Consider the following 23613-nt stretch of genomic DNA (forward strand, 5'->3'; position numbering starts at 1 on the left):
GAAGGAGATGAGGAGGAATTTCTTTAGTCAGAGGGTGGTGAATCTGTGGAATCTTTGCCACCGAAGGTTGTGGAGGCCAAGTCAATGGATATTTTTAAGGCAGAGATAGATAGATTCTTGATTAATACGGGGAGGATGGGGTTCGGACAGAGAGATAGATCAGGCATGATTGAATGGCGGAGTAGACTTGATGGGCTAAAGATTCAAGATTCAAGATTCAATTTAATTGTCATTTGGACCCCTTGAGGTCCAAACGAAATGCCGTTTCTGCAGCCATACATTACAAACAAATAGACCCAAGACACAACATAATTTACATAAACATCCATCACATCGCTGTGATGGAAGGCCAAAAAAACTTATCTCTTCACTGCACTCTCCCCCCCCCCCCCCCGATGTCAGAGTCAAAGTCAAAGCCCCCGGCTGGCGATGGCGATTGTCCCGCGGCCATTAAAGCCACGCCGGGTGGTGCAAGGTCGCACACCGGGTCTTGATGTTGGAGCCCCCGGCGTGCGCTCGCAGAGTCCCGCGGCCATTCCAAGCCGCGCGGGGTGGTGATGTCAGGCCCCACTCCAGGAGTTCTTCGACCCCGCAACTCGGGCGGGAGAAGTCGCCGTTGCGAGAGCCCTGAAAAGCGGTCTCCCTCCAGAGATCCGCGGGCTCCAGGTGCCGCCGTCCGCCAGACCCGCAGTTGCAGCCTCCGAATCTCTGGAGGTCAGGCCGCAGCAGCGCTCCACCACCGCTCCACCCGCTCCGGACTCGGCCAGCTCCGCGATGGTGAGGTGAGTTGTCGGCACCAGAGCCCCCGGTCTTCCTGTTGGAGGCCGCTCCTCGTTGCAGCCCCAACGACAACAGAGACCCGACAAAGAAAACGTCGGGTCTCCCATGCAGGGAGAGATTAAAAGTTACCCCCTCCATCCCACCCCACCCCCCCACACACACACACCCCAACAAAAAATAACAAAAACTACATAGAAACATAGACAAAAAATAATAAAAACGCAGACGGGCTGCAGAGGCAATGGGAGGAAGCTGGACCACCCAGAGGAAATCCACGTGGCCACAGGGAGAGCTTGCAAACTCCACACAGACACCCAGCGTCAGGATCAAACCCGGGCCACTGGTGCCGTGAGGCAGTTGCTCCAGCTCACAAAATGCTTTTTTTTTTTTCCCATAACTTCCCCATGTTCCATCGAACAGCACAGCACAAAAACAGGCCCTTCAGCCCACAATGCCTGTGCCCACCATGATGTCAATTTAGACGGCCCACCTTTATCATTTTGTTGAAGATGTTTACCCTGTGTGACATTCACCCGCACCTAGTTCTGATGCAAGGTCTGGGAATTAAAGCATTGACTGTTTCCCCTTCCACAGATGCTGCCTCACTTGCAGAGTTTCCAGCATTTTCTTTCTTTATTCAGATTTCCAGCCTCTAAATTTTTTTTTTTGATTTTTGTATTTCGTTCACCCTGTGTTCTTATAGGATATTTGGTGTTCACAACACACAATGTAGATTACACAGAAAAGCTGGAGAAACTCAGCGGGTGCAGCAGCATCCATGGAGCGAAGGAAATAGGCAACGTTTCGGGCCGAAACCCTTCTTCAGACTGATCAGGGGTGGGGGTGGGGTGGGGACAAGAAAGGGAAAAGGAGGAGTAAGCCGGAAGGCTGGAGGGTGGGAGGAGACAGCAGGGGAGCTGAGGAAGGGGAGGAGACAGCAAGGACTAACAGAATTGGGAGAAGTCGATGTTCATGCCCCCGGGGTGCAGACTCCCCAAACGGAATATGAGGTGCTGTTCCTCCAATTTCCGGTGCTGCTCGCTGTGGCCATGGAGGAGACCCAGGACAGAGAGGTCGGAGGCGGAGTGGAAGGGGGAGTTGAAGTGCTGAGCCACCGGGAGGTCAGCTTGGTTATTGCGGACCGAGCGGAGGTGTTCGGCGAAACGATCGCCCAACCTCCGCTTGGTCTCACCGATATAGATCTGCTGACATCTAGAGCAGCGGACGCAATAGATGAGGTTGGAAGAGATGCAGGTAAACCTCTGTCGCACCTGGAACGACTGCTTGGGTCCTTGAACGGAGTCGAGGGGGGAGGTAAAGGGACAAGTGTAAATGTAGATATGACTGACAACTGACGGAAGGCGGGGCGAGCTCTGCGCGTCATGGAGGGGCGGGATTAGGGTATGATTGACAGGCGGGACAAGATCTTCGCGTCATGGGGGCGAGGTTATGACATGATTGACAGCTGCCGGAAGGCGGGGCGAGGTCTGCGCGTCATGGAGGGGCGGGATTAGGGTATGACTAACAGCTGATGGAAGGCGGGACAAGATCTTCGCGTCATGGGGGCGGGGTTATGCTATGATTGACAGCTGCCGGAAGGCGGGGCGAGGTCTGCCCGTCGTGGAGGCGGGGTCAGCGGGTGATTGACAGCGGGATGAAGCGGGAGGGGGGCGTATTACGGGTCGCGGGTGGGGCGACACCCGACCGCGAGCAATTTCGAAATGGGCGGTGTTGGCGGCAGCAGAAGTAGTGGCGGCGGCTGCAGCAGCAGCAACACCGCCGCCGCTCGCAGACGGTTGTCCGCCTGAGCAGCGTCGCGCCTCGACTCCCCCTCGGTGGGTGATGCCGGCAGCGGGAGTTTAATGAAAAGCCCGGAGTGCGCCGCGGCGGAGCTGGAGCTGGAGACGGAGCCCGGCCACGGCCACGGCCACGACCACGGCCTGCGGGAGATGACGGGCAACCTGCGGCTGAGGGGGCCGAGTCCGCCCTGTCCGTGCCCGGCCCCGGCCCCCTCCGCCTACAGGCCCATCCCCCGGCTCATCGTCACCCAGGACGAGTCGCTGGCCAGGCCCGGAGCGGCGGGGGCCGACGACGAGCAGCCCGACGAGGAGTCACCGTCGTCGGACAGCGGCTGCGGAGGCTCCCCCGCTCCCTCGCTGCTGCTCCGCAAACTGTCCGGGTCGTCGCTCTCCTCCGCCGGGCACTCGTCGTCCTTCGAAGAGTCCGAGGACGATTTCAGCCCCTGCAGCGACGCCGAGAGCCAGCCGCCGCAGTACCTCAGCCTGGAGGACGGCCTGGGGGTGAGTGAGTGGGGGCCCGGGGAGAGGCTGGAGGTGGGGGAGAGAGGGTCTAGTGATGGGGAGAGAGGCTAGCAGTCGACGGAGGGAGCAAGGGTGGAGGTGAGGACTGGAGGTCGAAGGGGGAGAGAGAAGGGAGGGAGAAGCTGGTGGTCAGAGGGGGAGAAAGGTTGAAGATTGAGAAGGTTGAGGGGAGGGGGGTAGAGGTTGTAGGGGCAGGGGGAGAGGCTGGTTTTCGGGGGAGAGAGAGAGAGGGGCTGGGGGTCGGAGAGGGGGGGAGGGTTAGGCTGGAAAACGAGCTGATGGTAGGGGCTGGTGATCGAGGTGAAGCGAGCTTCGATCTTCGTGGAGAACATTCACCAATCTGTCCCACAGTCGGCTAACCCACAGGCTGCTGCTGCTGGGGTAAGGTATTTACCTGGGGTCCTCCCTCTCAGCCCAGCTCCTCTTTAAACTGGGGGGGTCTCAGGAACTTGCAGCTCCACGTGGGAACCTAGGTACCCCCCCCCCCCTTCCACCTTTGTCTGGTGGCTGTCATCTCTGACAGTGCGGCACTCTCTCGGTACACACCTGGACTGTCACGTTTGGATTAGGATTAGAAGAGTCCCTGACACAGCCGTCGTTGGAGGTGGTGATAGATATATATACATGTTCCCTGGAAAGCAGACGGAAAGAGGGTGATGAACGTGTGCTGGAGGGGAAGGTGTGAGATCGAAAAGGTGACATGTCTGTATCCCCTGGGGAAGGTTATACCTGCTCTTGTGGCTGAGGCATGTCTGATAGGAAAAGGTGTTTTGGAGGTTGGTGTGGAGCGCCTATTTTATTTGTGCTATGATGTCCTTCAGTTGAGAGATATGTCCATGGGTGTCAAAGGAACACAACAAAGGGGATGTGGGCATGACGCTGGATCAGGATTGTACCTGAGTTTGATATATTGCGATCTCAGATGTTGTTCCATTAGGATTTTCTTTTGTTTGTAGCGAAATGATTCTCTGTTCTTTAAGTTTTTCTGGTAAGGATCTATAGTTTTTTTTAATTATCTAATTGTTTATCTATAAAGAGTTTTGGGGACTGTCAAAGGGATTTCATACGTTCTAGATGCAGAATTAGGCCATTCGGCCCATCAAGTCTATTCTGCTATTCAATAATGGCTGATCCATCTTTCCATCTCAATCCCATTCTCATGCCTTCTCCCCAAAACCCTTGACACCCATGCTAATAATTTGCTCTGCTTTCTGGTTGATTTTTAATTTAAATATGTTTGGGTAGAAAATAATTTGTAGTGTCCCATGTCTGCTGCTGGCAATGTAATTATTGATGATTTGGTTGTGTTTAACTTGTACACTAAAAAAATAGTTGGATCTGCTTCAATTTTCCTTTTACTAGACGCTGAATCTGTGAGCAGAATCTGAGCTGAAGCTCTGGTACAGTTACACAAATGTTTTTGTTCTGTGGTGTAGGTCCAAGAGTTGTGGTACAGACCGAACACTTGGAGGATGGGTTTGATTTCCGTTCTGCTTTTGGCTTGTGTTACAGAGAGCATTGGCTTGGTGGCAGTCGGTGAATTACATTCAGACATGATGGCATGTTTGTGCTTTTAAAAAAAAAAAAAATCCCTAACTCTGCTGCTACTTGCAACTGCAACCAAAGATCTTTGGCTGCAATAATGCCAGGACTGCATGTGACTTGTGTACAATGGAAATCTCGACGCTGAGTTACTCTATCATGGGGTGCGTTGCAGTCCAAACTAATTGACCTGTCACACAGATTAGTCTGACTGAACCCGTGGATGGTGAAAATGTTTGTTTCACTGGAGTTGACCGCTGACAATTAAAACGTGATCAATTGTGCCCATCTCTCTTTGCACACACACACTGAATTTAAGTTGATCCAATCTTGGCTTCCTGTCTTCGATCTTGCTTTGTTATTTCACACTGAGTCTGTGTCTGTGATGTTGCTGCAAGCAAGGTTTTCATTGTACCTGTGCCTAACCGTACTTGTGCATATGATAAACTCGACCTGACTTGCTACCGCTACAGTAGATAAAAGTGCTGGAGAAACTTGGCGGGTGCAGCAGCATCTATGGAGCGAAGGAAATGGGCAATGTTTCAGGCCGAAACCCATCTTCAGGCTGATTGCTACTGCTACGTTCATTGACCTGCAATGGTTCCAAGTCTAAAGATTGCCCTTGATTCATCTACTTTAAAAATGCTCTTCACTATCTCTGTCACCATATTCAGCCTTCCTGCCTTTGCAAAACTTGATGCTCTGATAAGCCTTGGTTGGGCTTCATTGTTTAATTGTTCACTTATTAAACATCCCCTTCCGAAGCATCTGTTTATCTCTCCTACTTCATTACACAAGCGGCATTCTGGTCACTAATCATTCTCCTTGAGTGGATTTTTTTTGTGTCTTTGAGTTTCTGCGAACCTATTTTGGAATGTTTTGCTCTGTACCATGGAGTATCAGATAGTTGCTGTTACAGTCTCTGTTACAGTGTCCATCATCTGTGGTTCACAATCCCCCCCCCCGGACATTAGAGCAGTCTGGACAATCTTTGCAATCTGGACAAAGATTGAGTTGGCGTGTTCATCTTGATGTCCCAACTGTCAACCAATCTCATCTCGGACACGGTGCTGGTCTCTAGTGTTACTCTTCTTCCCCCCCCACCCCCAGTCTTGCTGGATATAAAAATCACAGTAAATTTCCCTACATTGGAATCGTGATTGCATTTTGGAGATAATTCATTGACCGTGGTGCAGCGGTAGAGTTGTTGCCTCACAGCGTCAGAGACCCGGATTCAATCCTGACTCAAGGTGCTGTCTGTACAGAGTTTGTATGTTCTCCCCATGGACATGCTTGGGATTTCTCTGGGTGCTCTGGTTTCTTCCTACACTCCAAAGATGTGCAGCCTTGTAGGTTAATTGGCTTGGTAAACAATTAAACAATGAAGCCCAACCAAGGCTTATCAGAGCATCAAGTCTTGCAAAGGCAGGAAGGCTGAATATGCGACAGAGATAGTGAGGAACATTTTTAAAGTAGATGAATCAAGGGAAAACTTTGGACTTGGAACCATTGCAGGTCAATGAACGTAGCAGTAGCAATTTGTTCCTAGTCTGTGTAGGACAGTGTGAGTATGTGGGGATGGATGGTCGGCACGGACTTGGCAGGCCGTAGGGCCTGTTTTCACGTTGAATCTCTAAACTAAAAACTAAACCTAGACTGGAGTGCTCTGGAATGTCCTAAACGTATAAGAAAGCTGTAGAATTGGGGAGATGTGTAGGGCAGATATTTTGCACAAAGTGTTGAGTATCTGGAACATGCGCTGATGGTGGTGGTGACAGGTGCAATGATGGGGTTTAAGGGGCTTTTAGATGGCCACCTAGATTTGTATGGAATGGAGGGATTATGAATCATATGCGCTCAGGCAGGTGAGATAAATTTCTCTTGGTATCATGTTCGGCACGGACATTGTGAGCTGAAGGGCCTGTTACTGGGAATACAGTCCTGTGTTCTATAAATGCAACGGCAATAGACCTTGGCTGGCAGGGGAATTATATGCGTGCGTGTGTGTGTATTTTCTGGGTTACAGGATTAATATCTATTTCATGTGGAAGTCAAACACATTGTAATTCTAGTTAATTATATGAAGAAGCCATACGCAACAGATTGCAGAGTGGTAATATTTTTTAAGAACTCTGTTTTGCAGCATGGGGATTGGAGGGCCCAGTGTCACTCCCCACTTCAAGTGGAAAGTACTGCAGTAAAATACAGTGTGCTGGAGGAACTCAGTAAGTCAATCTGCAAGTGCTGGAGAAACTCAGCGGGTGCGGCAGCATCTATGGAGCGAAGGAAATAGGCAACGTTTCGTGCCAAAACCCTTCTTCAGACTGGGTCAATCTGCAACTTGGGAGGGAAATGGACAGATGACGTTTCGGGTCGGGTTCCTTCAGTTTCTGTCCATTTCCCTCCACAGATGCTGCCTGACCCGCTGAGTCAGATTATAAAAACTGAAACGTCCAAAATCTGCAGTCTCTTGTGACCGAATGTAGAGCAGATTGTGTAATCCACGTGCAGGTTTGAACACATCCTACCCAGTTCAGTAACTGTGACAAATATGTACTGGAAATCTGTAATAAAGACAGCAAATGCAGGATTCACTCAGCTGGTCAGGGAGCACATACAAGTCAAGTCAAGTTTATTCGTCACGTACACATAGGAGATGTGAAGTGAAATGGAAAGTGGCAATGCTTGTGGATTGTGCAATAAACTACAAAACAGAATGGAACCGAATTACATATTACATATTTGTTGGAGGAAAAAAAAACAAAAAAAAAACAGCAATTTTACAAAGACACCACCCAACAGTAAATTAGTACAGTAAAGTTACTCCCTGGTGAGATAGGAGTTTACAGTGGCCTCTGGGAAGAAACTCCTCGTCCTCTCCGTTTTCACAGCATGGCAACGGTGGCGTTTGCCTGACCTGTTGCTGGGGTGAAAGGGGTCCCAGGCTGTTGCTGGGGTGAAAGGGGTCCCAGTCTGAAGAAGGGTTTCGGCCCGAAACGTTGCCCATTTCATTCGCACCATAGATGCTGCTGCACCCTCTGAGTTTCTCCAGCATTTTTGTGTACCCCCCCATGATCTTGTTGGCTCTGGATTTGCACCTCCTGATGTATAGTTCCTGCAGGGGAGGGGGCGAGTGTAGTTCCCATAGTGCGTTCGGCCGAACACACTACTCTCTGCAGAGCCTTCTTGTCCTGGGCAGAGCAGTCCACAAATGAAATTATGATGTTTCCGGACAAGATGCTTTCCACAGCCGCTGAGTGGAAGCTCTAGCCGCTGAGTAGAAGCAGAGAGAAAAACAACTCCATGTTTCTGTTCAGAGACACTTATTACAGTAAGCAGTGCATCACCTGCACACGAGTGCGTTGCATTATGAATGCGTGTCCGTGTTTGCTGACTCTGATGTTTATGTTGTGCTGAGCTTGCTGTGATTAAGTTCTGCATGTGTGTGTGTGCTGTTGTAATCCGATAACCTGTAGGCATTACTATTAATAAGTTGCGGTGAGGGTGATATTCTCAGAAGAATTCAAGACATCCAGGTAATCAATCACCTGTTCAATTGTCTGAGGTTTAACAAAGGACACCTCCCTCTTTTCATGAGATGATGGAAAGATTAAATTCTTGATTCCAAAGAAATAAACAGAAGAACAATGAAGTGTGACAAACCTTTGCAAGAGTGGTATTTATTACCCCTGAAGTATTGTGGGCTTGAACTTTATTTAATGCAAAGTTAAAAGGAATTAATTATCATGGTTTCGATGTATAAGGTTAAATGCAGTAGTTATGTAAGTATTGCCTGACTAAGAAGAACTGCTCTGGTTGCTGGATTGGAAAGTACAGCAAGTCAGATAGTGGAAGGAAAGTCCCAGGTCTCTTTGAAAATTCTGTCCATCAACTGGTCTCCACAGGGTGAACACACAAAGAATATCAGTCTGACGAAGGGTTTCGGCCTAAAACTTTGCCTATTTTCTTCGAGCAGTCTGAAGAAGGGTTTTGGTCTGAAACGTTGCCTATTTCCTTCGCTCCATAGATGCTGCCTCACCCGCTGAGTTTCTCCAGCACTTTTGTCTACCTTCGATTTTCTAGCATCTGCAGTTCCTTCCTGAACATCATTGCCATGAACATGCTTTCCCCAGTATAGTCATCATTGCATTTGTAGAGTTATAGAGTGATACAGCATGGAAATAGGCCCTTTGGCCCAACATGCCCACACTGGCCGACATGTTCCAACTACACTAGTCCCACCTACCTGCGATTGGGCCAAGTCCCTCCAAACCTGTCCTATCCATCTATCTGTCTAAGTGTGTAGATACTGAAAGAAAGGTGTGTTGGAAAGAACTGCGGATGCACAAAATGCTGGAGTAACCTTGCGGATCAGACTGCATCTCTGGAGGAAAGGAACAGGTGACGTTTCAGGTCAAGACCCTTCTTCAGACTAGGTTTCTGGCCCAACCAGTGATCGATGGTGCAATTCCTCTTTGCAAACAAAGATCTGATTCCATGTATTGCTCTTTTTCCTTTAAATCCATAGTAATTCAGCTTTTCCCAGTAGTTGTGTGCACAGTTTTTGTTGACAACCTTCTGGAAGTCCACCTGCTGTATTTTCCAAATATAATTCTAATTTGATACAAGCTGATTAGTAAGGATGTCAAAAGTTATGGGGAGCTGGCAAGAGAATGAGGTTGAGAGAGAAAAACCAATCAGCCACGATCGAATGGCAGAGGATACTGGATGGGCTAATTCTGCTCCTATGTCTTGTCCTATTATGCCCATATCTGCAGATATGTTTTACTTTCTAAAATCTGTAATGCCTGCTTATTTTCCCATAAAAACACTTCATCCACCCAGATATTAGGCTTGGCCTCTGGAAATAAAAACAAGGTCAATAAGATTATCATTGAGCAGGCATTGATCAGTAGGATTAAACCCAAGGTAGACAAAAATGCTGGAGAAACTCAGTGGGTGAGGCAGCATCTATGGAGCGAGGGAAATAGGCAACGTTTCGGCCTGCTGAGTTTCTCCAGCATTTTTGTCTACCTTCGATTTTCCAGCATCTGCAATTCCTTCTTAAACAGGATTAAACCCATTTGTGTGTCCACAGATAAAGATTGATCTCCAATGTATTTCTGTTTAAGAAGGAACTGCAGATGCTGGAAAAATCGAAGGTAGATAAAAATGCTGGAGAAACTCAGCGAGTGAGGCAGCATCTATGGAGCGAAGGAATAGGTGACCCGTCTGAAGAAGGGTCTCGACCCGAAACGTCACCTATTCCGTCGCTCCATAGATGCTGCCTCACCCGCTGAGTTTCTCCAGCATTTTTATCTACCTCCAATGTATTTCTAGTGTGTTCTGTTTTCATTTGAGCTTCAGAGCTTCAGCATCTCTACGGCCTTTATACTATCTGGGTCACTTTTGTTTTTGTTGATTTACGGCATTATGTTTCATTCGTATTTCTGAAAATATGCTATCTGTCCATTTCAACATTGCAGCCCGCAGTGTCTTTCTAGAAACATAGAAATTAGGTGCAGGAGTAGGCCATTCGGCCCTTCGAGCCTGCACCGCCATTCAATATGATCATGGCTGATCATCCAACAGTATCCCGTACCTGCCTTCTCTCCATACCCCCTTAGCCACAAGGGCCACATCTAACTCCCTCTTAAATATAGCCAATGAACTGGCCTCAACTACCCTCTGTGGCAGAGGTGAACTCAATTTGGCAGTTGGCATTAAAAACAGAAAATGCTAATAACATTCAACAGCTTAGAGGAGTGAAATTATTAACATTTCAGGCTAGATCTTTCTCCATCGATTTTGAAAGGTGGGCTATTTTTCTATTTGCAGATGCTGCCTGACCTGATGCATCCTGCTTTTTGCTTTAATTGCAGATTTACTGCGTCGCAGTTTTTTGATTCTATGTTGCAAGTTGGCATTTTGTTACAATGTATTGGAAGCAAGAACTGACATGACAATTTGTTAATATTGTGTCACCTTTGAGTCCAAAGCCCTCCACATTGGTGTGGGATAAAGGATTGACAGTAGTTTACATTTTGTGAGATGCTTTGCAAGCAGCCGTAGGTTCTATGACCTATGATCTATCTAAAGTATTCTTATTGATAGAAATATAGAAACATAGAAAATAGGTGCAGGAGTAGGCCATTCGGCCCTTCTAGCCTACACCACCATTCAATATGATCATGGCTGATCATCCAACTCAGTATCCTGTACCTGCCTTCTCTCCATACCACCTGATCCCCTTAGCCACAAGGGCCACATCTAACTCCCTCTTAAATATACCCAATGAACTGGCCTCAACTACCTTCTGTGGCAGAGAATTCCAGAGATTCACCACTCTCTGTGTGAAAAATGTTTTTCTCATATCGGTCCTAAAAGATTTCCCCCTTATCCTTAAACTGTGACACCTTGTGCTGGACTTCATCGGGAACAATCTTCCTGCATCTAGCCTGTCCAACCCCTTAAGAATTTTGTAAGTTTCTATAAGATCCCCCCTCAATCTTCTAAATTCTAGCGAGTACAAGCCGAGTCTATCCAGACTTTCTTCATATGAAAGCCCTGACATCCCAGGAATCGGTCTGGTACTCTCTGTACTCCCTTTATGGCAAGAATGTCTTTCCTCTTGATTACTGAAATAATATGACAGTAATCTGATAAATAATGATTGCAGGAACCCAGTTGCTTAAGTGGTTACGTCTAGAATTGTCATCTTGTGGTTTCATTGACGGCATAGAATTAAAACAATTCTTTGCTGTCTCTGCTCTTCCTCTATTTTCCTTACCATCCAATTTGTTTTCTACATTCTATTTCAATTAACTATTTTTAAATATCAGCAATTATGAAAATACAGTAACTCGTTATTATGGACCTCATAATAATCGATTTTGGTTATAGTGGACAGACCTACCGACCTTTGCCGTCGCCGCTGCCGGCCGGCATTGCCTACTGTTGCCACCCCTGGCCACCACCGCCATGCCTGGCCGCTTCCAATTCCTCGTTAATCCTTATTCATTCTTAGTGGACTATTTCCCCCTGTCCATGGTCCGTTACAACAAGGGTTTACTGTGTTTAAGAAGGAACTGCTGATGCTAGAAAATCGAAGGTACACAAAAAAGCTGGAGAAACTCAGTGGGTGCAGCAGCATCTATGGAGCGAAGGAAAAAGGCAACGTTTCGGGCCGAAACCCTTCTTCAGACTGATGGGGGGTGGGGAGACGAAAGGAAAAAGGAGGGTTTACTGTATCTGAACTGTCTTATTCTGAATATAACAATTTCCTGTATAAAGACTAAAGTATCGCTGCTAACTTCCAGTAAAGAGTTCGTGCTTGGCTCCACTTACATCCATAAGTGTATTAACCATTTTTTCACTGACTTGTTTATGCAAATTTAACTTTGTATTTGTTCTGTACTTGTTCTTTTACTTTGTTTTCTTATCTATAATCTCTTCCTTTTAATTTCATTAAAAAAAAACAATTAATGGGCAGGAAGTTGTTTTGCTTAAATGTGATGCAATGCTCCAATGGTATGCAGTGGTGTTCATCGACTGGAGCTGATCCTGTGTTATCTGTGCTAGGAATCTGTGTCCCCTTCCCAGTCTCACCGCACGCTGACTTCCAAATGTACTCGTATTTTGTCTTCACTATGTCAACCCTGGAAATCCCTGCTCAACAACAATGTAGGAATAACCTAACTGCAAGACAATAGACAATAGGGGCAGGAGGAGGCCATTCTGCCCTTCGAGCCTGCACTGCCATTCAATGTGATTATGGCTGATCATCCCCAATCAGTACCCCGTTCCTGCCTTCTCCCCATATCCTCTGACTCCACTATTTTCAAGATCCCTATCTAGCTCTCTCTTGAAAGTATCCAGAGAACCTGCCTCCGCCGCCCTCTGAGGCAGAGAATTCCACACTCGCCACTCTGTGAGAAAAAGAGCCTGTCATGGTCTCCCACCATCTACTTGAAATTACGAATGGGTAACAACTGACCCTTGCCATGATGCCCACATCCCTTCACTTGAGTTGGGAAGTGAAAGGCACAGTGGCTCAGATGCTTCACAGCCCCAGAGACCCAAGTTCGATCTTGACCTGGGGTGCTGTCTGTGTGGAGTTTGCACCTTCTCCCCGTGACCACACGCATTTGCTGTGAGACTCTAGTTTCCTCCCATATCCCAAAGACGTGGGTTTGTAGATGGGTGTGTAGGGGGGAACTACAGTTGCTGGTTTACACCAAAGATAGACACAAAATTCTGGAGTAACTCTTCAGGTCAGGAAGCATCTCTAAACCAGAATTGGAGCAGAAATGGTTTTGTAATTATGGAGCAAGAGGATGTGAGGAATCTTGAAATTGACTATGTGGAATAGAATCAGTGGACGTTGTTGAGCTTTTAGTTTAGAGATACAGCTTGGAAACAGGCCCTTCAGTCCACTGAGTCCATGCCAACCAACGATCGCTCCATACACGAGCACTATCCTACACACTAGGAACAATTTACAAATTTTACTGAAACCAAATTAACCTACAAACTTGTATATACTTGGAAGTGTGGGAGGAAACCGGAGCACCCGCAGTAAAGCCACGCAGTCACGGGAAGAATGTACAAACTCCATACAGACAGCACCCGTAGTCGGGATGGAACTCGGGTCTCTGGCGTTGTAAGGCAGCACTCGCCCACTGCGCTACTACATAATTAAAGTTGGGGGAAGAACAGCCACTGGTCAGACAGCACTTTGCCCTCCATGTTTGGCCCTGAACCTCTTCCTCTTGTGTTCCCTCTCAATTTGATTTCATCTTTTTGCCACCATATATTTAGTATCTATATTCCATCTATTCTAATTCTACAATTGCTCACTCCTGGATTTGTTACACAAAGCCCGCCTATAAATATCCGCTGGAAATGTTGATTAGACAATTGCGAGGAAATGGGTCGTTCCGATTTAATTTTTTAAATCTCTCTGTCCAGTCATTTCCTGTTCTGAATGAGGCAACGTGATTCATGGTGTCTATCGCAGGAATGTTCTTCTTTAGCTGAGCTAGTGCTTGGGGAATATAAGGTCCATGTTTATGAGTGATTAATTGTTGGGTTAGGAATGTATCTATTGAGAAAACTCATTGTGCGGTTCAGTTTTATCGCCTCCTAGGCCCACTTTTAAATGAAACTCTCCATTCCGCATTTCCTCGCCCTCCCCGGGAAACATAATGAATGAATGTTCCCAGCAGTGAGCCTTTGCAATTACTACTTCTCAAACACAAGGATGAAATGTCAAAGAAAGCCCCCAAGCCTTTTGGTCATTCAGGAAAATCTCATGCACTTTTATGGTAGAGTTGCTGCCTTACAACGCCGGAGATCCGGGTTCGACCCTGGCTACGGGTGCTGTATGATGTGTGTATATATTTATATAATGGGACATGGACACACTGATCTGTTCTGTATTCATGCCTACTATATTCTGTTGTGCTGAAGCAAAGCAAGAATTTCATTGTCCTATCTGGGACACATGACAATAAACTCACTTGACTTGACTTGACTTGACTTGACTTGACTTGTCTATACGGAGTTTGTACGTTCTCCCTGTGACTGCATGGGTTTTCCCCCAGGTGCTCCGGTTTCTGCCAACACCGAATACGTGCAGGTTTGTAGGTTAAATGGCTTTGGTAAAGATTATAAATTGACTCTAGTGTGCAGGATAGTGCTAGTGCATGGTGATTGTTGGTCGGCCCAGACTCAGTGGGCTGAAGGGCCTGTTACCGTACCATATCTCTAAACAAAACTAAGTTTGATAGCTTTGCAGGGAGGGTAGTTTTTGCAGCTTCTCAATGAAGAAAAATAAATGTCCAAATATCAGTATTCCTGTTTCCCAACTTCCTGACTTTGACTCTCTCCTCCTTGCACCATACCCATGAAAATAATCTGCACTGGGCTATACTTTTGTTTGTGAAGTACTGTACTTTTGAGATGCAGTTGCTGTTGTAGTAATGTGAAATATTTTCCATACAATAACATGACACGCAGAACAGTGCAGCAACAGGGACAATAACCTGTGTAAATACTGCTGGGATAAATACTGGCCGGGACATGGGGTAGAATGGGATTTGCCAATTGTTAATCATAACTGCCTGACAGGACAGATTAAGGAATGAGTGATATTTCATGTCGAGACCCTTCTTCAGACTCGAAACGTCACCCATTCTTTCTCTCCAGAGATGCTGCCTGCCCCCCGCTGAGTTACTCCAGCTTTTTGTGTCTATCTTCGGTTTCAACCGGCATCTGCAGTTCCTTCATCCACAGGACAGATAAAGATCTTGTGTATAAAATGACTCTCCTGACAGTGCAGAAGTTCCACACTTCTTCAGTTGGATCTATTGTCCTTGCAGGCTTAGTCTAGATCTCGCTAACCTCCACACACTCACCAACATCATGACGAGCCCTCGGGTGACTTGGTGCATTAGTTCATAAGCAGGATCAGGCCATTCGGCCCATCGAGTCTGCTTCGCCATACAATCATGGCTGATCTATTTTTCCCTGTCAACCCCATACTTATGAACTAATGCACCAACAGAATCAAGTGATATGGGGGAAAAAACAGGAACGGGGTTACTGATTCTGGATGATCAGCTGTGATAATATTGAATGGCCGTGCTGGCTCGAAGGGCCGATGGCCTACTCCTGCACTTGTTTTCTATGTTTCTATATAGGCCTTGCCATTGGCATCCACTGAGCTTAGACAGGAAGCAAAGTTAGAAATTATTTTGACAAATATGAAAAAAAAAGTTTTTAAAGCATCTCTTGCATTGAGCGATTGGAAATCAAATTTACTCATTTAAAATTACTAAAAATTCAGGAATAGTTAAATATTCAACAAAATGGTGACCCAGTGTAGCACTTGCACTCTCAAACTTGCAGATGTTGGAAATTTAACACAAAAACAGAGTGAAGCATCATAGCAAAGTTCTCTGGATGCTTTCAAGAGAAAGCTAGATAGGGCTCTTAAAAAAAAAAAAAAAAAAAAAAAAAAAAAAAAAGCAGTCAGGGGATATGGGGAGATGGCAGGAACAGGGTACTGATTGGGGATGATCAGCCATGATCACATTGAATGGCGGTGCTGGCTTGAAGGGCCGAATGGCCTCCTCCTGCACCTATTGTCTATTGTCAAAGGGTTCATGATCTGAAACATTGATTCTGTTTTTCTTTCCTCGCATGCTGCCTGACCTATAATGACGCAATAACATTCAACTTTAAAGCCTTTGACTGAAAGTATATTTCAAAATATAACTATACAAAGCCATGGTGCTTAGAGTACATCATTTCAAACAGTTTTATTAGCTGAAATTGGCCACACAAAAAAATAGCAGTACTTGTTTTCTTTGGATACATTATTACCTGACAACATAAGAATAAAAATGCTAGTACTGTAAAGGGCCTGTCCCACTTTCACGACCTAATTCACAACCTTTTTTACTCGTGGACATTTTTCATCATGCGGGACAAACGCCCCGACCTACTTGATGTCACTAGTACCTACGACTAGCATCACGACCTGCTACGGCCTACCTACAAAACCTCCTACGACCTCGTTACGACCATGCTGCGAGTATGAGTCAAGGGCAAACTCGGCAGAGGTCGTCAAAGTGGGACTGGCCCTTAAGATAGCTACATACAAGCAGCACCACTGTACCACCCACTGTGTTTCATACATTGTAAAACAACCCAATATTTTTGAATGAACTAAGTAGAAAATGTATAACTTTGTTTGGGAGGAGTAAATGAGGGGCGAGTATGAGCAGGTAGACAGGAGGATAGGCAATAAATGGTATTTGGTTGCATTTGCTGTGCATTTGGCTTGAGTGTAGACACTGAGCCAGAATCCTATAATTTGGTTAGAACCAATCTTCCGTATCTCCGGGCGTTTGTGCATTTGATGAATTAATCTCCATTTCTCTACTTATCACTTTCTGCTTGTTCTCTGACCGTGGGAAAAGTTATTTGACTATATTGTTGTTACCCGCGTAACTCCCAATCCCCTGAGATCCACTGGGGTGACAATGCCTTTCTGATGTCACTGACAGTGTCCTATGCTGTTAATATTTGGCATTCGCAGCAATGTATTGAATTGTGCCAAGTTTTGGCGTTTTAACATGTGTTTCTGAATTGCCCATGTATGCGGTTTGTGGATGTATGTTTGTCTTTGTGCGGTGTGATTGTTAGGTGTTGTGCTCTTGTTTTACGGTTACATAAATCACTCTCTTTGGAGTGCCTTGATAGTTTGGCTGGTGGGAGGCGTTTCCTCTTGGACAAGTTGTTGGAGAGAGAGAGTAGGCCATTTGCCTTCTCGCACCGCCTCCATTTTAATAATAAGGTGGATTTTTAACCTCTGCCGCTTTCCCCACATGTTCCCATATTCGATGAATGGTTAGTTTATAATTGTCACGTGCACTGAGGTGCTGTGAAAAGCTCTTTGTTTCGAGTTATCCAGTCGCGTTCCCATAAATCGTAAAAAGAAATTCCTCTCGGCTGTCTTGTATGTACTCAGCAACTGGGTCTCCAAAGCTTTCTTGGGTAGAAATTCCAAAGCTGAAGAATTTTCTTGTCCTGAACGACAAACTCCTTGTGTTATGGCTGCAACCTCAAGTTGAACGAAGTTGCAATAAAACATGCAGTCCCCTAAAGGCCCTTCGAAGATCCAAAATTAACCCTTTCCTAAGACAGCACTAAACTAACATAGCTTATTGCTTTATGGCCTCATCAATGTATTGATCTATTCTTCTAGAGAATGCTCTCGTTCACACCATGAATTAATCCTTTACCCTATTGCTGTTCATTTGGTTTGCTGTTTCACCATTGTATTATCCTTGTTACACTTGCTTATAATTTCCTATTTAATGCTGTGCTAGGACATGAAATTGACGTCTCCAATTTCAGGTAGTCCCTGATTTCTCCTTCTTTCCCCTCTCCAGCTCTTCCTCAGCCCACTGGCTCAGCCTCTTCCTATCTTCTTCCCCCCCCCCCCCCCCCCCCCCCCCCCGTCACATCAGTGAGGGTGTGGGGGCGGGAAGAAGAAAGGAAGAGAAGGGTCACAACCCAAAGCGTCACCTATTTCCGTCGCTCCATACATGCTGCCTCACTCGCTGAGTTTCTCCAGCATTTTTGTCTACCCATGCTAGGACATGTTCATTTGCTGCTCTCTTTACATCTTGCAATTAAGCCAGGTAGCATTTAACAATATTTGCAACAGTACACATGAGGCAAAAGGATCATGTGTATTTCCCCCAAAAAATCCCCAGATCTTCTGCAGTCTAGGCAACCAAACCATTTGGTCTATGTTCTGGAACCCAAAGCTCATCTGAGTCTGAAGAAGACCAGAGTAGGTGAAACAAGGACTGGAGGACATGGGTTTAAGGGGAAGGGGAAAAGATTTAATAAGAAGGTAGATAAAAATGCTGGAGAAACTCAGCGGGTACAGCAGCATCTATGGAGCGAAGGAAATAGGCAACATTTCAGCCCGAAACGTTGCCTATTTCCTTCACTCCATAGATGCTGCTGCATCCGCTGAGTTTCTCCAGCATTTTTCTCTATCTTCGATTATCCAGCACTGCAGTTCCTTCTTAAAGATTTAATAAGAATCTGAAGAAGGGTCTCGACCCAAAACGTTGCCTATTTCCTTCTCTCCATAGATGCTGCCTCACCTGCTGAGTTTCTCAAGCATTTTTGTCTACATAAGAATCTGAGGGGTAACTTTTTCACATAAAGGGGGGTGGGTGTATGGAACAAGCTGCCGCAGTCGGTAGTTGAAGAAGGGACTTTCCCAACGTTTAAGAAACCGTTAGACGGGTACATGGATTGGGCAGGTTTGGAGGGATATCGGCCAAACGCAGGCAGGTTGGACTAGTGTAGCTGGGACATGTTGGCCGCTGTGGGCAAGTAGTGCTGAAGGGCCTGCATCCATGCTGTATCACTCTATGATTCTAAGGGATCTGACCCAAAACATCACCTAGCATTTTTCTTCAGAGATGCTGCCTGACCTGCTGAGTTACTCCAGCACTTTGTACCTGTCTCACCAGGGGTCTGTTGGCTTGCCCTGCAGCACTGAGACACAGCATGTTCAACATATGTGCACAGGTGAAGCTGATGATCATGACCAGTAGTTCTAAGGCTTATGGAAGTGCTTACTGTGGTTGTGAAGCACACTGGTACTGATAACTTCCTGTCAAAATGTCCAGGTGTTTAGAACTGAAACCTCAATCCGTTTTGCTGCTTAGTTTGTTCTCAGCCTCCACGGTGGCAGTGCCTGCCCTCCCTGCCCAGTGACGGGGTGGAAAGTGTGTATGAAGTTAGTGGTGGAAAATCTGACCACATTGCACTTGGTGGCAGTGGCAGCGGTAGAGTTGCTGCCTCACAGCGTCAGAGACCCGGGTTCGATCCTGACTACGGGTGCTGTCTGTGTGGAGTTTGTGCGCTCTTCCCATGATTGCGTGGGTTTTCCCTGGGTGCTCCGGTTTCCTCCCACACTCCAAAAACTCACATGTTTGTAGGTTAATTTGGCTTTGGTAAAAATTGTAAATGATCCTTAGTTTGTGGGATAGTGCTAGTATGTGGGGATCGCCGGTTGGCATGGACTCGGTGGGCCGAAGGGCCTTTTTCTGCGCTGTACCTCGAAACTAAATTAGTGAACCTGTTTTGCACCATTTATATTACACTTTTTATTAACTGTAAACTAAACATTATACGAGGACTTGAACTGACCACTCTCTCTGGACAGTCCCGCCAGGCTTCATCCCTTTTTTCCTTGACCGGGCCTGCTCTTCCCACCAATGCCTTGCCTTGAAGATCGCATTTGCACAAGCTTTGTTGCCCTTGACCTTTCTCACCTCCAAGGCATGTTCTTGCTGCTCAGTGATCTTGTGATGCCCTTTCACCAGCTGCTGGGAGCTGTGTGGCCCAGCTTGCTTGAGCACTGTTCTTGCTCATCCCCTGGAGCTGGTCCTGCTTCCTCTTGCTGTTGAAAAGCCTCCTGAATACCCACAGGATTCAGAATTGCAAGCTAGTCGACCATAACTCATAGACAATAGGTGCAGGAGTAGGCCATTCGGCCCTTCGAGTCAGCGCCGCCATTCAATGTGATTCACTGGAGTTTCGAAGGATGAGGGGATATCTTATAGAAACTTATAAAAGGACTGGACAAGCTAGATGCAGGAAAAATGTTCCCAATGTTGGGCAAGTCCAGAACCATTGGCCACAGTCTTAGAATAAAGGGGAGGTCATTTAATACTGAGGTGAGAAAAAACTTTTTCACCCGGAGAGTTGTGAATTTATGGAATTCCCTGCCATAGAGAGCAGTGGAGGCCAAGTCACTGGATGGATTTAAGAGAGAGTTAGATAGAGCTCTAGGGGTTAATGGAATCAAGGGATATGGGGAGAAGGCAGGCATGGGTTATTGATAGGGGACGATCAGCCATGATCACAATGAATGGCGGTGCTGGCTCGAAGGGCCGAATGGCCTCCTCCTGCACCTATTTTCTATGTTTCTATGATTCAATGACATGTCCGAATTAACTCTGAATCACCTCCAAGTGTTCCAGATATGTCATTGTATTGACTTGCACTTTTTTTAAATATACATTAAGGAACAATAATTGTTTGCTTGTGTTAACATGTATGTGTAATGGATTAAATTATTTTTACTATAACACAAAGTGCTGGAGTAACTCAGCGGGTCAGTCAGCCTATCTGGAGGACATAGGCAAATTGAAACATAGAAAATAGGTGCAGGAGGAGGCCATTTGGCCCTTTGAGCCTGCACGGCCATTCAATGTGATCATGGCTGAATCATCCACAGCCAATAACCCGTGCCTGCCTTCTCCCCATATCCCCTGATTTTGCTAGCCCCTAGAGCTCTATCATGTTTCAGGTCAATGTTTGAGAATATTTGGTGGTCGTGGATGGGCAACATTTTGGGTCGGAACGTTTCTTCTGATTGAAAAAGTGTTTCGACCAAAAACATTGCCTATCCATGACCTCCGCAGAATCTGCTTGTTCCGCTGAGTTACTTCGTATTCTACACAAGTAGCCACAGAGGGTAGTTGAGGCCAGTTCATTGGCTATATTTAAGAGGAAGTTAGATGTGGCCCTTGTGGCTAAAGGGATCAGGGGGTATGGAGAGAAGGCAGGTACAGGATACTGAGTTGGACGATCAGCCTTAATCATATTGAATGGCCGAATGACCTACTCCTACACCTATTTTCTATGTCTACAAGGTTTCAGCACCTGCAGTTCCTTGTGCCTACATAATGTTTTCATTGCTGACAGTCTTGTACTTGCGTGGGTATGGAATATTGCTTCTGTGCAGATCAAATGCATTCCCCTTGAATGGCTTTACTGAGAGCATCGACCTAGTCTGCCTCTGCTTGTTTGTAGATTCTGATCAAATTGTCACCGCAACCACAGCATCGCGGGTATGTAATGGAAACTTTTGTGCAGGTAGCTAGCTGGCTGCTGTGCAACCAGGTTACGCAACCTTGCTTTTTGTGGCGTGTAGGATCTGCTGAGGGTGTTGCAGGAAGCTGCTGGAGGGGGGGGGGGGGGGAGAGCAGTCTGAGCTGAGCTGCCTCTGCTCTGTGACAGACGGCAATGTGGAGATCACTGGGGTGAATGGGGCAGGACGGCTTATGTGTAAGAAAATCGATCATCCATCCACGTTCCGCACCTCCATATGTCTCGGAGATTATGGTGAGCAATGTTTTTGTATAGGGTATATATTTGCTTAATTGACATTTCAATAGCTTTGCCTGGTGATGTTGCTGCTGTATACAATCCAGGGCTGTCTAGGATCATAAACCTGGGGGAGATAATGAATGGGCAGCACAGTGGTGCAGCTTGTAGGAATGCTTCTTTGCATCTTGAACAACCTGGGATTAGTCTGCCTGTGGCTGCTGTCTAGATGGAGTTTGCACGTTTGTCCTGTGTATCTGTGGATCTCCTCCCCGCGACAGAAGATCTATAGACACAAAACGCTGGAGTAACTCAGCGGGTGAGGCAGCATCTATGGAGAGAAGGAATGAGTGACGTTTCGGGTCGAGACCCTTGAAGATGCGTCACTCATTCCTTCTCTCCATGGATGCTGCCTCACCCGCTGAGTTACTCCAGCATTTTGTGTCTTCCTTCGATTTTACCAGTTCTTTCTTAAACAGAAGATCTATAGGTTGTCATGTTAGCTGCTCACTGTAAATTGTCCCAAGTGCGCAGGTAAATGGTAAAATGAGGGGTGGTACAGTGGGAAATGTGGGAGAATAAGATTTGAATACATGGGTGGAATGGTGGGCTGTTTCTGTACTGTATGAGTCCATGGCTTCATTTGCATCCCACATTTAAAAGCATATCGAAAGCCTTTGTTCCCTTTGATTCAAGATTCCAGATTCCGGAGGGTTTATTGTCATTACAGCCATATACACAGTGCAATGAGATAGCGTTTCCCCAGAACCTCGGTGCTACATAGAACACAATTGAACAACATGCTACATATATAGATATACTACGCTATACACTTCCTTACTGTAGTGCAACAAAGTAAATAGAAAATATACAAAACAGCAACGCAGGACAGTAGACAACAGTGCAACAGAGTGCAGTGTACACAAACCAAGTGTGCCCTGTTGGTTTGTGTTTGGGGGGGGGGGGGGGTGTATTTGGATCAGTCCCTGAGCGTTGAGTCAATTGGCCTGGGGAAAGCAGCTATTGCATAGTCTGGATGTGAGGGGCCGTATGCTTTGGTACCTTCTGCCAGATGGGAGGGGGCAGAAAAATGTATGTTTGAAGGGGAAGTGTGTGAAAGGCCTGTAACCCAGCGGGCCATGGAGATCGTGGAACTATTAATTGAGCTGCTTTTAGTCGAGCTCCATCCTTGCCTGTCTGCCCCGGTACTGTGGCGCACATCTGCAAAGGATGCGTCATGCTGCAATTATTCTGTTTACCTGTAATCTTATAACTTGAGGAATGTTCACAATTGGTAGAAAGCCAGCTCCACTGGTTATCAATCACAGTCGAACAGCATGGAGCTACGCCCTCCGAGTTTACGGAGACTCAGAAGAAGGGTCTCGACCCAAAACGTCACATAGAACCATAGAAACATAGAAATTAGGTGCAGGAGTAGGCCATTCGGCCCTTCGAGCCTGCACCGCCATTCAATATGATCATGGTTGATCATCCAACTCAGTATCCCGTACCTGCCCTCTCTCCATACCCCTTGATCCCATTAGCCACAAGGGCCACATCTAACTCCATCTTAAATATAGCCAATTAACTGGCCTCAACTACCTTCTGTGGCAGAGAATTCCAGAGATTCGCCACTGTGTGAAAAATGTTTTTCTCATCTCGGTCCTAAAGGATTTCCCCCTTATCCTTAAACTGTGACCCCTTGTTCTGGACTTCCCCAACATCGGGAATAATCTTCCTGCATCTAGCCTGTCCAGCCCCTTAAGAATTTTGTAAGTTTCTATAAGGTCCAACCTCAATCTTCTAAATTCTAGTGGGTACAAGCCGAGCCTATCCAGTCTTTCTTCATATGAAAGTCCTGACATCCCAGGAATCAGTCTGGTGAACCTTCTTTGTATTCCCTCTATGGCAAGAATGTCTTTCCTCAGGTTAGGAGACCAAAACTGTACGCAATACTCCAGGTGTGGTCTCACCAAGACCCTGTACAACTGTAGTAGAAACTCCCTGCCCCTATTCCTTCTCTCCATAGATGATCTCTGAGCTGCTGAGTTTTTGTGTCTATTTTTAGTGACCCATCAAGCATTCATTTGCACTCAACTGACCTTAATCTCAGTTTATTCTCCCCACGTTCCCATTAACTTTAAGATTCTATCACAAGGTATGTGATGTGCACCAGAGACCAATGGCACTGCCGTTTTTGAGATATAGGACGGAAACTGGAAAATCAATCGAGGGAGAACATGTGCTCTCCACACAC

The 23613-nt window shown here is 46.4% G+C and overlaps 1 protein-coding gene across 3 annotated transcripts in view; it reads left to right on the forward strand.

Annotated features, from left to right (window-relative positions):
* Positions 1–2481: 2481 nt before the first annotated feature.
* Positions 2482–23613, forward strand: part of itpkca (inositol-trisphosphate 3-kinase Ca) — a 54754-nt gene continuing 33622 nt past the window's right edge. For 2 of the 3 annotated variants that reach the window (XM_055663767.1, XM_055663766.1), the window contains exon 1: positions 2483–3080. In XM_055663767.1, coding sequence (XP_055519742.1) covers positions 2643–3080 — 438 coding nt within the window. In that variant the 5' untranslated portion in view covers positions 2483–2642. Of the gene's footprint in view, positions 3081–23613 lie in introns of all 3 variants that reach the window. The other variant, XM_055663768.1, reaches the window with a different exon arrangement.

The sequence above is a fragment of the Leucoraja erinacea genome, chromosome 38 (genome assembly GCF_028641065.1).
Source record: "Leucoraja erinacea ecotype New England chromosome 38, Leri_hhj_1, whole genome shotgun sequence".
NCBI lineage: Eukaryota > Metazoa > Chordata > Chondrichthyes > Rajiformes > Rajidae > Leucoraja > Leucoraja erinaceus.